Source organism: Oncorhynchus tshawytscha, linkage group LG04 (genome assembly GCF_018296145.1).
Source record: "Oncorhynchus tshawytscha isolate Ot180627B linkage group LG04, Otsh_v2.0, whole genome shotgun sequence".
In the NCBI taxonomy this organism is placed as follows: domain Eukaryota; kingdom Metazoa; phylum Chordata; class Actinopteri; order Salmoniformes; family Salmonidae; genus Oncorhynchus; species Oncorhynchus tshawytscha.
In genome coordinates this window covers 69,059,041-69,074,311 of record NC_056432.1, presented here as the reverse complement: position 1 = coordinate 69,074,311, position 15,271 = coordinate 69,059,041, and the positions used below count along the sequence as shown (strand labels likewise).

At 42.3% G+C, this 15,271-nt stretch overlaps 2 protein-coding genes across 2 annotated transcripts; both read right to left on the bottom strand.

The window, feature by feature from the left end:
- Positions 1 to 149: 149 nt before the first annotated feature.
- Positions 150 to 10,107, bottom strand: LOC112247045 (mitochondrial glutamate carrier 1). The gene is made up of 11 exons (XM_042321130.1): positions 9,971 to 10,107; positions 9,677 to 9,753; positions 9,345 to 9,470; positions 9,137 to 9,192; positions 8,923 to 9,013; positions 8,182 to 8,239; positions 7,742 to 7,802; positions 7,345 to 7,498; positions 7,097 to 7,251; positions 4,337 to 4,412; positions 150 to 3,186 (listed from the first exon to the last, which is right to left on the bottom strand). Exons 2-11 carry the CDS (start codon positions 9,694 to 9,696, stop codon positions 3,033 to 3,035), a joined length of 951 nt encoding a protein of 316 aa, XP_042177064.1. The 5' UTR covers positions 9,697 to 9,753; positions 9,971 to 10,107; the 3' UTR covers positions 150 to 3,032.
- A 2,143-nt stretch (positions 10,108 to 12,250) lies between these two features.
- On the bottom strand, positions 12,251 to 13,511 carry LOC112247036 (serum amyloid A-5 protein-like). The gene is made up of 4 exons (XM_042321129.1): positions 13,360 to 13,511; positions 13,136 to 13,241; positions 12,790 to 12,928; positions 12,251 to 12,597 (listed from the first exon to the last, which is right to left on the bottom strand). The coding sequence occupies exons 2-4, from the start codon at positions 13,221 to 13,223 to the stop codon at positions 12,459 to 12,461; spliced, it is 366 nt and encodes a 121-aa protein (XP_042177063.1). The 5' UTR covers positions 13,224 to 13,241; positions 13,360 to 13,511; the 3' UTR covers positions 12,251 to 12,458.
- Between the last annotated feature and the right edge of the window lie 1,760 nt (positions 13,512 to 15,271).

The window sequence follows — 15,271 nt, the reverse complement described above, 5'->3', positions numbered from 1 at the left end:
AGGGTTACCAAATAACCCAAATTGGGTTGCTTTTAACCCAGCATTTTTTGGAGTGTAGGTTACAGCCCACTCAGAGCTACACACTGGATCTCAAACAAATACTCCAATACCCCTGTCTGCATCTCTCGTAGCACTTGCTCCCCCCCCTCTCTCCCATCATCATCATCTCTGGCATGAATATTAATTAACCTGTCACACTGTCGCCTCTGAACTCAAGGCAACTCTTTCATCAACGCAACTTCAGCAATGCTTTGATCCTCAAGGGTTTTCATTGACATTATGTCATTTTGCAGCTTGCCCCAATACCAATCTGCATGGGGGAATAAGCTAATGTAGACCTATAAAGTGCAGTTTTCTAAAATGTTATGTCAATTTTACAGTAAATTAATTGTTGGTGACCAGTGCCATTTACTGTACTGTAGAATGCAAATAATGACTTACAGAACCGTAACAGATTTAGATCTCTTACAGTAGATATTCCTACACATTTCAGCCATACTTGCTGGTAAAATTTCTTCCACTTTCATAGCCCTGAGACACAATTCCTGCTTGTTATACACCATCAAAGAAGGTAGAGGTCATTTCACGAGCCATTTACACACCATACTCTCCTATTCCCCTGGAACAGAGTGAATAATATAGCTATTGCAATGCCCCTTGAGAATGTAATTTTTCAACATATGAAATGTCAGAGTAAATAAGCTAATTGATCACTAGGAAGGGAATTTAAGTCTTATGAAAGTGAAATGTATGGCACTGCCTGTGACAGTAGGCCTACGATAAATTGGATCTAGATTGATATGATGAAATTGATCTAAATGATGGTGGGGCACCTACATCCCCTCTGGTCTGTGTGTGTTTGACAGGCCTTGGCAGTAGATTCTCACCCTCCAGGCACTCACTTCTTTTGTAATCAATGCCCTGATTTGGTTGAGTGCCTCAATCTCCCCATCTCTCATCTCTCCCTCTTCCCCTCCCTTCCCTTCTTCCCATTTCTTATCGGTGTACCCTGTTCCTTGACTCCACCCTGTATTAGCCATATTCTCCTGTGCAGCATACAAAGTACATAATAATAACATATTAGATAATAATAATTAATCATATCAATAATAATTATAGTACAAACATAACATCTCCTTCTTGTAATTGTATTAAATTCTATGAAATGTAGTATTCATTAAATGCATGCCGGCTTGCAGCTGCTCCATCTACTGGACTGATGCTAACACCGTAATAACCACATAACAACGGAAGGTGTAAATAATGTGTCCTCTGTACACAGTGTCTCTGCTTGCTTGTTTTGAAATGGGATCTGAGTGGTATCCATGGGAGTGGAGAAAGACAAACACTGCAGGTGGGAAATGGATCTCCTCCAAACGAGATATTGCCAAGAAAGCAACAGGACACAAGGATAGCCATGCCCATGTGAACTAGAGAATCTGGCTATTGGATGGACACATGACAATGGTTCCTTAGGATTGAGACAGGCCGTCAGAGACATCGAGATACTGAGATAGATTAATTTGGTGAAGCAAATGCATCAAACAATCCCTCCATTGTTTCCTTGGTTACCACAGTAGGGGAAATCTTCAGATTTCCTTGAGACTTGTTACGGTAGAATGAGGACAAACCACACACCAAAGGCTGTCACACAAATAGAGAGAAAGAATCATAAGACAACACGGGTAGCACAATCCCATTCATTTTTTTCAGACAGCAATATATACGAGAGGAATACATTTTTTCTGTTCTTATTTTACCTCAAATGAATAATACAATAGCTGTCAGCCTGTTTTACACCTTCAGTGCACATCCATATTCACAACTCCAAACTGATAACCCAACACCCACCATATCTACAGGGGAGGGAAGAGGGGTGGCGACATAAAAGTGCTTGGACGTGCATTTGTCCTCCTGAAAAGAGGGAATAACGGTCCAGGGAAGAACCAGCACAATATAGAATCTAGGTTACTATGATACAGGGTCATACAGGGTCTACAAATGTACCTTTCAGTAATGATAATGGCGATGGGCTTGCACAAATGTCAAGGGTGAGTTTTTATCTTTTTGATTTGATGACTTGACTCTGGCTGAGTGCTGTGAGTGAATTGCCACTCTCAGAACCGTGGGGTGTATTCATTACGCAGATTCTGTTGCAAAATGTTTTGTCTGTTGCAAAATGTTTTCTAACAGAAACCGTTTACTTCAAACAGAAAACATTTTGCCCACGAAAGTGAGAGTTTCTATCGGACAAATTCAGGCAGGTCCCTGAACTGACATCTAGTTACAAAATGGTGCCAACATGGTGGCTGGGGAACTAATTGTGTTTGGTGTGTAGGTCACCAATGTCACCAACCAGTGACGTTTTCTGCAGGCAATGTTGACTCTTTCAAGGCCCACAGCTTGAGTACATCGTTTCCAACATCTGCCAACATCTTAGGTTATCTTTGGTAATCCTGAATAGTGAATACACCTCAGATCAGATCTTAGTATCACTGTGATGAAATACTCAATGCATTCTTGGAAGAAGAATGCAAATCTAAAGCTTCTTTATGGATGAAGAGGGAAACACCATTTGGAAAGAGGTACAGAAGCTGTGCAAAAGCCACAAAACCACAACAAAAAATAGCATCAATACAGACAGAAGATATTACAGTACAGTCATGTTTGACAGATTTATATATCATGATTGCATCATCTTAGTAAAAACAATAAAGAGAATTCCATGACTAAACCTTGATAAAGCACAACTAAAAATACACTTGAAATGATATTGAATTATTATCATATAGTTATAAATCAGACCTAAATTTAAATATTTACTGTGATTCATCTCAGGTAGGGGATATAATAAATTATGACCTATCAGAACACCCTCAACAGGTGCAGAGAACAAACTTTGGTCTAGAACACACACACCGTTCTGTCTCTCTCTGACTAACTCCTTAGGGCTTAGGCTAATATGGGCTGTGTCTGAAAGGAAAGTGACAGATTACCTGGCTCCAATGTGGGCTGTGTGTGAGAGTGCAAGACTAGTTGTTCTGTTGAGGCAGGAAGCTGAGAAGGAACTCTCCCACTCCCAGGAAGTAGACCACCTGTGCGATGCCAAAGAGGGGAGCAATGACCAGAGCACGGCAGTACGCTCCCTTCAGGAAAGCAGAGGGACCCTCTTGGCGCAGAATCTTCCTGTTAAACAAGAGGGTCGTGATATAGGGGTGTATCTACAGTACCAGTCAAAAGTTTGGACACACCTACTCATTCAAGGTTTTTCTTTATTCTTCCTATTTTCTACATTGTATAATAATAGTGAAGACATCAAAACTATGAAATAACACATGGAATCATGTAGTATCCAGAAAAGTGTTAAAAAATGAAAATATATTTTATATTTGAGATTCTTCAAAGTAGCCACCCTTTGCCTTTATGACAGCTTTGCACACGCTTGGCATTCTCTCAACCAGCTTCACCTGGAATGCTTTTTTGAAGCAGTTCCCACATATACTGTGCACCTGTTGGTTGCTTTTCCTTCACTCTGCAGTCCAACTCATTCAAAACCATCTCAATTGGGTTGAGGTCAGGCAAAGGGTGGCTACTTTGAAGAATCAAATATATAAAACATATTTTAATTTGTTTAACATTTTTTTGTTTATTACATGATTCCATAGGTATCACGTTTCAGGTAAGACCCAGATGCAGACAACGTCGAAGTAATAACAGTTTATTAATTCGAACAGGGGCAGGCAAAAGGCAGGTCAAGGGCAGGCAGAGGTCAGTAATCCAGATAGGTGGGACAAAGGTACAGAACGGCAGGCAGGCTCAGGGTCAGAGCAGAGGGAAAACTAGGAAACACCAGGAAAACTAGGAAACACCGGGAAAACTAGGAAACAGGAACAATCGAGAGACAGGCTCCGAAAGAAAAACGCTGGTAGGCTTGATGAAACAAAAAGAACTGGCAACAAATACACAGAGAACACAGGTATAAATACACAGGGGATAATGGGGAAGATGGGTGACACCTGGAGGGGGTGGAGACAATCACAAAGAGAGGTGAAACAGATCAGGGTGTTACAATAGGTGTTATTTCATAGTTTTGATGTCTTCACCATTATTCTATAATGTAGAAAATAGTAAAAAATAAAGAAAAAACCTTGAATGAATCCAAACTTTTGACTGGTACTGTATATTCTAGCCTAAAAGGCCTTCTCCGTTTATTTCATAGTACCAGTAGATGTTGTAATGTTCTACCATCAGATAATATGGATATAATCGATCAGAAAAGGCCTGTCAAAACCAGGAGGGAAGCAGTGGAAGAGTTAGAGTGAGAAGGAGAGGTTACCTGATGCAGTCTGTCACTCCGCCGTAGGTGTCCTCCTGACTTCCCCGTGTCATGGTCTGAATTCTGGTCTTAATCACTATGACACACATACTGTATCAATAGGCTTACAGGGCACATGGCAGGCATAATCAAATCACATTTTATTTCTCACATGTGCTGAATACAACAGGTAGACCTTACCGTGAAATGCTTACTTACTAGCTCTTAACCAACAATGCAGTTTTAAGAAAAATAAGACTTAGGGCATTTCTCTGACACTGACTGGTACATAGGTCCTGGATGACAGGAAGCTTGGCCCCAGTGATGTACTGGGCCGTATGCACTAGCCTCTGTAGCCCCTTGCAATCGGAGGCCGAGTAGTTGCAATACCAGGCGGTGATGTAACCAGTCAAGATGCTCTCGATGGTGCAGCTGTAGAACTTTTTGAGGATCTGAGGACCCATGCCAAATCTTTGGCGGAATAGGCATTGTCCTGCCCTCTTCACGGCTGTCTTGGTGTGTTTGGACCATGAAAGTGTGTTGGTGATGTGGACACCATGGAACTTGAAGCTCTCAGTCTGCTCCAGTACAGCCCCGTCGATGAGAATGGGGACATGCTCGACCCTCCTTTTCCTGTAGTCCACGATCATCTCCGTTGTCTTAATCACATGATTGTGTTGTTGCCCTGGCACCACACTTTCAGGTCTCTGACCTCCTCCCTATAGGCTGTCTCATCGTTGTCGGTGATCAGGCCTACCACCGCTGTGTCGTCTGAAAACTTAATGATTGTGTTGGAGTCGTGCATGGCCACACAGTCATGGGTGAGCAGGGAGTACAGGAGGGGACTAAGTATGTGCCCCGTGTTAAGGATCAGCGTGGCAGATGTGTTGTTGCCTACCCTTACCACCTGGGGGCGGCTAGTGAGGAAGTCCAGGATCCAGTTGCAGAGGGAGGTGTTTAGTCCCAGGGTCCTTAGCTTAGTGATGAGCTTTGAGGGCACTATGGTGTTGAACGCTGAGCTGTAGTCAATGAACAGCATTCTCACGTAATTGTTCATTTTGTACAGGATGGAAAGGGCAGTGTTGAGTGCAGTAGAGATTGCATCATCGGTGGATATGTTGGGGCGGTATGCAAATTGTAGTGGATCTGGGGTTTCTGAGCTGATGGTGTTGATGTGAGCCATGACCAGCCTTTCAAAGCACTTCATGGCTAATCGTTTAGGCAGGTTATCTTGGTGTTCTTTGGCACAGGCACTATGGTGGTCTGCTTGAAACATGTAGGTATTACAGACTCAGCCAGGGACAGGTTGAAAATATCAGTGAAGGCACTTGCCAGTTGGTCAGTGCATGCCCGGAGTACACGTCCTGGTAACCATCTGGCCCTGCGGCCTTGTGAATGTTTACCTGTTTAAAGATCCTACTCATGGGCCTCCCGAGTGGCACAGTGGTCTAATGCACTGCATCGCAGTGCTAGAGTTATCATCACGGACCCATGTTCAATCCCGGGCTGTATCAGAACTGGCCATGATCTTCCCAAAGGGTGGCGCACAATTGGCGAGGTTTCCTCCAACACATTGGTGCGGATGGCTTCCGGGTTAAGTGGGCGGGTGTTAAGAAGCACGGTTTGGTGGTTCATGTTTCAAAGGATGCATGACTCAACCTTCACCTCCCGAGCCAGTAGGGGAGTTGCACCGATGGGATAAAAAGGGGGTAAACATTTTTTTTTAAAGGTCTTAGTCACATCGACTGCTGGTGCTCTCATCTATGCTTCAGTGTTGCTTGCCTTGAAGCACGCATAGAAGTCATTTTGTTCATCTGGTAGGCTTGTGTCACTGGTCAGCTCACGGCTGGACTTCCCTTTGAAGTCCGTAATAGTATGCAAGCCTTGCCACATCCGACGAGCGTTGGAGCCGGTGTAATAGGACTCAATCTTAGTACTGTATTAACACATGGCCTGTTTGATGGTTCATCTGAGGGCATAGCAGGATTTCTTATTTGCGTCCGGGTTAGAGTCTCGCTCCTTGAAAGCGGCAGCCCTATCCTTTAGCTCAGTGCGGATGTTGCCTGCAATCCATGGCTTCTGGTTGGGCTATGTACGTAATATTCCTCAATGAAACTGGATGAGTCCCGGAACATATTCCAGTCTTTACTTGCAAAATAGTCCTGTAGCTTAGCATCTGTGTCATCTGACCACCTCTGTATTGAGGCAGTCACTGGTACTTCCTGTTTTAGTTTTTGCTTGTAAGCAGGAATCAGGAGGATAGAATTATAGTCAGATTTCCCAAATGGAGGATGAGGGAGAGCTCTGTATGCGTCTTTGTGTTTGGAGTAAAGGTAGTCTAGAGTTTTCTCCACTCTTTTTGCACATGTAACAGGTAAAACAGATTTTAGTTTCTCTGCATTAAAGTCCCCGGTCACTAGGAGAGCCACCTCTGGATGAGCATTTTCTTGTTTGCTTATGGCTTTATACGGCTCATTGAGTGTGGTCTTAGTGCCAGCATCGGTTTGTGGTGGTAAATAGACAGCTACGAAAAATATAGATGAAAACTCTCTTGGAAAATAGTGGGGTCTACAGCTTATCATGAGATACTCTACCTCAGGTGAGCAAAACCTTGAGACTTCCTTAATATTTGATTTTGTGCACCAGCTGTTATTGACAAATAGACACAGACCTCCACCTCTTGTCTTACCGGAGGCAGCTGTTCTGTCTTGCCGATGCACAGAAAAACCACACAACTGTATACACACTCATACCTGTATACACACACATGACTGTCCTTACCATCCACAGGATTAACTGCCACAGCAGCTGTACTGCCAGCGATGCAGCCTGATGCAAAGGACACATAAAAGGGAGCGGGGCCATCAGCCCCACAGCCACCAAGACTGTTCAGATTGGCAAACAGGGGGAAGTAGATTATGGAGAATGGCACGTCCCTAAGAGAACAGAAGAATGGGCCATCAAATGTGAATCATCTTTATTTGTGTGTGTTCTTGCAAGGTTTCCATTGTGTCTTCTTGCAGATGTACCTCAGGAGTGTGGCCCCCAGGCCCTTGTAGAGCCCTGCAATGCCCTGGCTCCTCAGCAGCTCCCGGGTGAGCTGCATTGCTGTATGGGACCTCAACTCCACTGGGCCCCCAGGGACCCTAACTGCAGCCTGGGACATCAGCTTCCTCTGAGCCTCTACATGTGTCATAACACACACAACATCGTCAGGATCATCAGTGTGACATCATCAGTCAAGTAAGAAAATAACTCTTTTACATTGATACAATAACAATGCTGGTTGTTACGGGTTCTAACTGATCAGATCTCTGTGATCTGTTTGTGTTTGTTTGGCTGACAAGATATTGGTTAGTCATGAAACATTGACTGGGAACAGGGGAACATACAACCTCCTCTCTCCTTCTTCTACCCATCTCTCACCTATCCGCCCTGCATCCTGTAACTGAATCTTTAGCATCTCCATGGGAGTGGTGATGATGACCTGCACCAAGAGATGGAGAGACAAAGAGATGGAGACACAGAGAGATGGAGAGACAGAGAGATGGAGACACAGAGAGATGGAGAGACAAAGAGATGGAGAGACAAAGAGATGGAGAGATGGGGAGACAAAGAGATGGAGAGACAGAGAGATGGAGAGACAGAGAGATGGTGAGACAAAGAGATGGATAGACAGAGAGATGGTGAGACAAAGAGATGGAGAGACAAAGAGATGGAGAGACAAAGAGATGGAGAGACTGTATGACTGTGTTTCAGAAGAGTTCAAATACCCAGGCAGACACAAAACTATTGTGCATAATTACTGTTGAGCCACAAGATGGTAGTAGAAAGCTGTCTGAGACTGATACCCAAACTGATCTTACCTGACATGTACCAGCACCACAACCCGCCAGCATCTCCCTCAGCAGGCTAAGCTTCTGGCTGAGAGAGAGAACAAATGTCATAATTATTTTGGTTCAATGAATTTGCTCATTTCCCTGGATGTTCTGGTGTTATCTCAAGTGATTTCCCTACATTAAACAAAAGGCATACAACATAAAACTCTCTGTTTCTATACACATAGGCCATGACCATTAACACACATAAAACAATACACATACCATTAGTGATACACATAAAGAAACATGCATAAACAAGCACAGACACACACACACACGCACTCACACAGTCTTAGAAACATGTTAATAATTCACCAGTTCACTAGCGCAGGTCACTCAATAATTTATCAGCCATGTTGTTGGTCCCCATGGAAATGTTGAGGGATGCTAAAGATAGCCCAGGTATGTCATGCGGATAATGCTGCAGGGGCCTGTGGGATTGGTCCTATCAACTGTGCTGTGTGTTTACAAAATATTTATACTTTTACGTATTACCACTAGATCCCAGCACATAGTGAAGATATTATTAGAATCCTATGTGTGATATGCATATAAAATCCAAACAAGAAGTTGGTTAAAGCTGATATAGTATATACTATATCTTTCAAGTACATCTATTCAAAGAGATCAGAGTGGGCAAGAGGTTGGTGTACCAGTCAGTTACGACTGGTGTAGGATTGTATTTGACAGGTAGGTGTTTGAAAGACGCCTCTGAGCACTACTCACCCATCCTTGGACAGGTGCTGTCTAAAGAAGTCATTGGCAGCTAGTTTGATGGCCTTCTCTGGAGTGACCAGAGTCAGGTTCACAGCAGCACCTAATGGTTAAAGAAATAGAGATACACAGAGTCATAAACAAAGAACATGCTCAAACCTGTGTGCACACACGCATGCACGCACGCACACACACACACGCATGCACACACACAATTTTGTCCTACCTCTGTACATGCCAAAGTACCCCTCTGATTGGATGGTCTTGATAAGGCAATCTGATCTGTGTTGTGAACACAAAGGATTACTGTGCAAAGACCTCAGATAATCAACCAGAGGTAAGCAGATACTACAAGCAAACTGCAAGCAAACTGTTTTAGATGTTTGTTTTTTTTTGACTGGTTAAAAGAGTGTGTTGAACAACATTGTACATACATGCTGGTGTAGAGACGGGAACCATTTTGCTGGTTCTGGAGACGGGTCTTGGCTAGGTCAATAGGAAATACACATGTCACACCAATCAGTCCAGCAATTCCCCCGTTGATTAATTTGGCAGGTAAACTGAGAGGCAGAGAAAGAGAGAAGGGTGAGAAGGGATCAAAAAGGTGACAATGACCAATCAATAACAAAAGTTAAAAACAAGAATGAGAGAGCTGGAAAATGGTGGAGGAATTAGTTCAAGACTCAAACTGGAACATCAATTAAAAAAATGTGATAAAATCTTCTCAGATTCATCTGTTTCCATCAATATCCTTATCCGCACTTACCTGATCTGCTTGTCAGCCATCTATCTGAGACACAGTTACCTTGGCAGTTTCTCTGTCTGTGTATCTGTAAACGTGATCTGCAAGGAAAACAATGGATTAGTGGAAGATGGATGGAGAATACCTCAGTCAACCAGCCAATGTTCAACTGTCAGTTTCAGTCAGCTGTGGAGGAGAACTGGAAAAGAACAGAGTACAAATCCATATCAGAACAGTAGTCTGACACTCAGTTAAAGCTTTGAGAAACATCTGTGCATGGAAAGTACTTGGCTTATCCCTGGGCATAGTAGCATTTACCTCAATGTTGTGTTGGCTGGTTACCTGAAATGAAGAGTGTTCATTCATTGAGCCATGCTTTCAGAAGAATATGACTGTACAGCCACCCTCCTTCTGGACCAATCACATCAATCCTTCCCCTCCACTCCTCTCTCAACCCTAATTCTATCCCAAACTCTTCTGTTTCCTCTACTCCTACTCCTCCCAGATCTCTCCTGATGTGTGTGTGTGTGTGCATTGTATTTGAATGGAGCAAGAGAAAGCAGAGAAAGAGAGAGGGAGATGGGACATCCAATACTGTGATTAGAAATATGGGTGTTTTTCTGTTTGAGGTCTATTCTGTCAGCTCACAGCACTCCTTCTCTCTTTGCAGGCATGTAACAATATATCTTTGACTGAATATTTCGCTTTGTTGTCTTTATAAAAGGATCTACTGTGTGTGGGGGGGGACCTTGGTCATAGAATAGTACCTAAGAGAAGGCACAGGAGTGGTCTGTCTACTCAATGTCTGCTTTTCATTTATATGTACAGTATGAGCTCATGTATTTTTCATTGCCAGGAATGGATTGCATGTGGTAATGGAGAGACTTACCACATCTAGTTTGTTAATACATCATGAATAAATACTTCCACGTAACACTCTACCCATTCCACCACCTACCTGCCTTGCACATTCAGATTTGAGTGTTATGATTGTCAGGTAAACCTGACTTAACATAATTCACCCCCGTTAACTACACATCATTGCTCACCTGGTGAACCTTCCACATAAATGTATACACAGATCGGGTATTCAATACATGATGCTTATGTTTTCCTTGCTGCATTTCAGGGCTCATCACATCGATGCTGAGTGCAACTGCTGAGGCTACTTATTTCCACCTGGTGAAGCAGAACCCTGTTGCTACCCATTTCACATCTCAGGTAAAGTTAATAATGATATAGCAAAATCTATGATATTTGAAATTGCGAAATCTATTACTATTGACCTCACTTTGAGCCCTAAAGTTCATATTTTCAAATTCAAAATCCAAAAAAGAGAAAATCTAGAAAAGCAAAATCACTCAAATACCTGAGTTACAATTCCTCTGTTACAATTTCTTAGCTCATCTCTCTGTCTCTGTCTCTGTCTCTCTCTGTCTCTCTTTTTTTCTCTCTCTCTCTCTCTCTCTCTCTCTCTCTCTGTCTCTGTCTCTCTGTCTGTCTGTCTGACTCACTCACTCACTCTGTTCAAAGTCTGTTCCAAGAAGCTGATACAGTACTTTGAACCATACTCTCATTGGTTGCTTGTGTGGAGGTGTGGTCAGGCTCATCAAAACATTGTATGTCTGTGCATATTTTACAGTACGCCTGTAATTCTGCATTCTGTAATAATGAGTGGTTATGTTCAAAAGCCTAGCTGTATGCTAATTTTTTGCATATTATCTATCTGTGTCAAGTTATACATAGCCTACTCATCTCACCTCCAGTCTCAATAGAGTTGCATAGTATGTTGAATTGAATCCTCATTCAAACTGTCATGTTCCATTGATTAACAGGAGGGGCATCCATCCTCTCCTCTTTGGCCTCTCTCCCCATGCTTCTCTTGTGATGTCACAACAAGGATAGCCTGGCACCAGCTTTGTTCCAGAGCATGTCTCTATTTTCACAAAGATTTCATCAGTGACCCTCAATGATTAACAAATACACTGAAATGGACATGGCAGATACCAATATTATAATTGTAATTTATCATGAACTGACCTACCACTTTTTATCCTCCTGGACCAGCTGTTCAAGCCTATATGGTACCTGCAGGCCTCCTTACTTCCCCTGCACCACTAATAACAGGATTCCCTGCTATATCGTTACACTCAACAAATTGGCTTGGTGGATCGGTGTTCAGTTAAACCAGCATCTATTGGTTGTAAGTGAGAAGGGGAGGACACGGTGTGTGTTGTGTTGGAGATAGGGAGCTTAGGGATGTGCAGAGGCAAATAATTGTTGTTGCACCCTGAAAGTTCACATCACCTCGTCATCTGCATTAATCTTAGCCTCTTGTCTCCTATGTTTTTCTCAGCTTCTTCTGTCTCCTATGTTTTTCTCAGCTTCTTCTATGTCTACCCTATGAAAGACATGTACTTTGTACGGCTACCCCACTGTCCAAAAGTTCCTCTTTCTAGTTGTAAAGGGCTGACCGGTTGCCAGTTGAAGGCTGGGAAAATGTCAACACCAGATCATTTGAGTGTACATTTCAGGATTTCAACATTTCTTTCCAGCCTTCCCAGTCATATCATACTGAATACAGAAAGACATTAGTTCTCTGGTTGTGTAATCACTTTATTTTCGCAACACTTTTGAAATATATTGTATACTAAGTTTCAGTACCATGTACCTGTCTATTAGCAGAACATTTGGGCAAAATAATTTTTGAGAATATGACATTTTTAACCAAAATCAGTAATTAAGTCCAATATGTTTGATTGGAATGAGGTCCTTCAGTTTGGCTAGTAACCTCCTTTTTGTAGGTTCAGTAGTTCTTGGGGAGTCCTTGGGGTCTGAATCGGTTGGGGTCCCCTCCATTACGTCCCCAGCGGTTAGCCTTCTGATCAGCTGCTGAGTCCTCGTGTCCTCGACCACTGGAACCCTGAACCATCTCCCGGCCATTACTGAGAGAGGAGAAATATTACATAAGTAACTCGCCAACCACAGTAAAACAATAATGGTAAAACATTTTTTTTTTTTTTTACAAAAAGTGGCATAAAGATCTAATTAGAGAAAGGAGAATGTTTTTATGAGATAATTTGATGACCAACTGAACCACATTATAAGCATCACACAGATATTTGAGAATCACCCACCTGATGACTGTTGCTGCCCACCTGCCCCCTGGTCCTCTCCTGGCAGCATCATAGTTGCCCCGAGCGTGAAAGTACTTGTCTGAGTTTTTCCAGTTGGCGTCCTTCATGTCACCATATGCACGCCACATGTCTCCAGCACCTGCAGGGTCAGGAGGACACAGATGTTGAGTTTGACACTTTCAATGAACTTTACAACTTTTCAAACCACTAGCCTCAAGAAATAACAATTACTTTAAAGGAGTCCTCAAATACAGTACATGTCGCTCTTGATAGATTTGTTGCTACTGGTTTCTGTATCTATTTCTGTCAACAATGAAGAAACAATGATTAAAGTGTATAAACAGACCTCGAGCAGCTTCACCAGGGAAGCGGTACCACTGAGCTTGAGCTCCTACAACGAGGGTCAGAACAAGTCCAGCTAGAAGCAGCTTCATACTTGCAGATGCGACAAACTGAAGGAAACACGAGAGTGAGAGAGAGCATAGGCCACTATATGAATTGCTAACATATTTACAGATCATTTATTCAACTTAAACTCAGACTGCCTCATATAAGAGAGTTATCGCTTACCTTCTAGCTCCTTAGTTAGTCAGTCAGGCAGTTTGAACTCCCTTGTGTTTTGTGTTGGTTTATGGTCTGCAGCTTGTTCTTATATTCCACTCAGACCAGGGAGGAGTTCTGTTTTTCCAAAAGCTGGAATTCCCTAACTTCGTCCTCCCAAGCTATTACGATCAGAAGTGTGTGCCCGGGAACACAAGATGAGAAATTTCCAGGTCATGACAAGATGAATTAGAGGACGTGCTCTGAAGCCTTGGGCAATAGGGAGGATACTCCTCAATTGTGTAACTAGGCCTACAGCTTAAAAAAACAAGGCATCAAAATGTATGTATTAATAAGACTAATGGGGGAGCAGTTTGTTTTTCTGCTTTAAATGTCGTAATTGTCTTGATGGTTGAGGTTCCAAAAGTTTGCCTCTCACCTAATATGAGAGAATGAATCCTTATGATATGATTCATTATAGACTACTATAATAGGGTAGAATACAGGTATTTCATAGACATAGACATGAAAGGCAATTTGCATGTCCACATCTTACAGTTGGCACCTTTATCTTACGGGTTACACAATTACTGCTCCCCCTCACACCTATGCTGCTGTTCATTGATTATTGATTTCCATTACCATTAGTATCTATCTTTTTATCCTACTACTGGTCACAATTACTCTTTTTTACAAATCAAATCAAAATGTATTGGTCACATACATCTATTTAGCAGATGTTTTTCGGGTGTAGAGAAATGCTTGTGCTCTTAGCTCCAGCAGTGCAGTAATATCTAACCATTTACAACAATACACACAGATCTAAAAGTAAAAGAATGGAATTAAGAAATATATAAATATTACAAGCAATGTCAGAGACTGAAGTATATATATATATATATATATATATATATATATATATATATATATATATATATATATATATATATATATATATATATATATATATATATATATATATATATATGTGTGATGGGATGTATAGACGTTATGGACGGTATGTGGATAGAATATTTAGGGTATCTGTAGAATACGTAGGATAGAATAGTATATATACAGCAATAGTTGAATGAGATGGCATTAAGAATGCAATATATACTGTACATATGAAATTAGTAAAACAGTATTTCAACGTTATTAAAGTGACCAGTGTTCCATTATTAAAGTAATCAGTGATTCCATGTCTATGTGCATAGGTTAGCAGCCTCTAAGCTGTAGGGTTGAGTAACCGAGTGGTAGCGGGCAAGTGACAATGACTAATTTCAGGGAAGGGTACTGCATGGAGGCTGGCAAGTGATGGCTATTTAACAGTCTGATGGGCTTGAGATAGAAGCTGTTTTTCAGTCTCTCGGTCCCAGCTTTGATGCACCTGTACTGACCTTGCCTTCTGGATGATAGCAAGGTGAACAGGCTGTGGCTCGGGTGGTTGATGACCTTGACATCGGGTGCTCTAGGTGTCCTGACATCGGGTACTCTAGGTGTCCTGGAGGGCAGGCATTGTGTCCCCGGTGATGCATTGGGTGATGCATTGGGCAGACCATAGCACCCTCTGGAGAGCTCTTCGGGTGGTGCAGTTGCCGTACCAGGGAGTGATACAGCCCAACAGGATGCTCTCAATGGTGCATCTGTAAAAGTTTGTGTGGGTCTTAGGGGCCAAGCCGGGGAACTTGAAGCTTTTCACCTTCTCCACTGCGGCCCCGTCGATGTGGATGGGGCGTGTTCCCTCTGCTGTCGACATGTGCAGTACCTTCAGAAAGTATCCACATCCATTGACTTTTTCTACATTTTGTTGTGTTACAGCCTGAATTTAAAAAGTTTCAATTGAGATGTTATGTCACTGGCCTAGACACATTACCCCATAATGTCAAAGTGGAATTTTGGTTTTAGAAACTTTTACAAATTAATAAAAATGAAAATCAGA

What these genes read in the sequence shown, in the direction of transcription:
- LOC112247045 (XM_042321130.1), bottom strand. Translation starts at nt 9,696, where the DNA reads ATGGCTGACAAGCAGATCAG. An exon ending in CAGCACCTGTCCAAGGATGG is followed by an intron (nt 8,240 to 8,922) that starts GTGAGTAGTGCT and finishes TCTCTCTCTCAG; the next exon opens with CCAGAAGCTTAGCCTGCTGA. An exon ending in CTGGGGGCCACACTCCTGAG is followed by an intron (nt 7,252 to 7,344) that starts GTACATCTGCAA and finishes CTGTTCTCTTAG; the next exon opens with GGACGTGCCATTCTCCATAA.
- LOC112247036 (XM_042321129.1), bottom strand. Translation starts at nt 13,223, where the DNA reads ATGAAGCTGCTTCTAGCTGGACTTGTTCTGACCCTCGTTGTAGGAGCT. An exon ending in CCCTGGTGAAGCTGCTCGAG is followed by an intron (nt 12,929 to 13,135) that starts GTCTGTTTATAC and finishes CTGACCCTGCAG; the next exon opens with GTGCTGGAGACATGTGGCGT. An exon ending in TGGGCAGCAACAGTCATCAG is followed by an intron (nt 12,598 to 12,789) that starts GTGGGTGATTCT and finishes CTCCTCTCTCAG; the next exon opens with TAATGGCCGGGAGATGGTTC.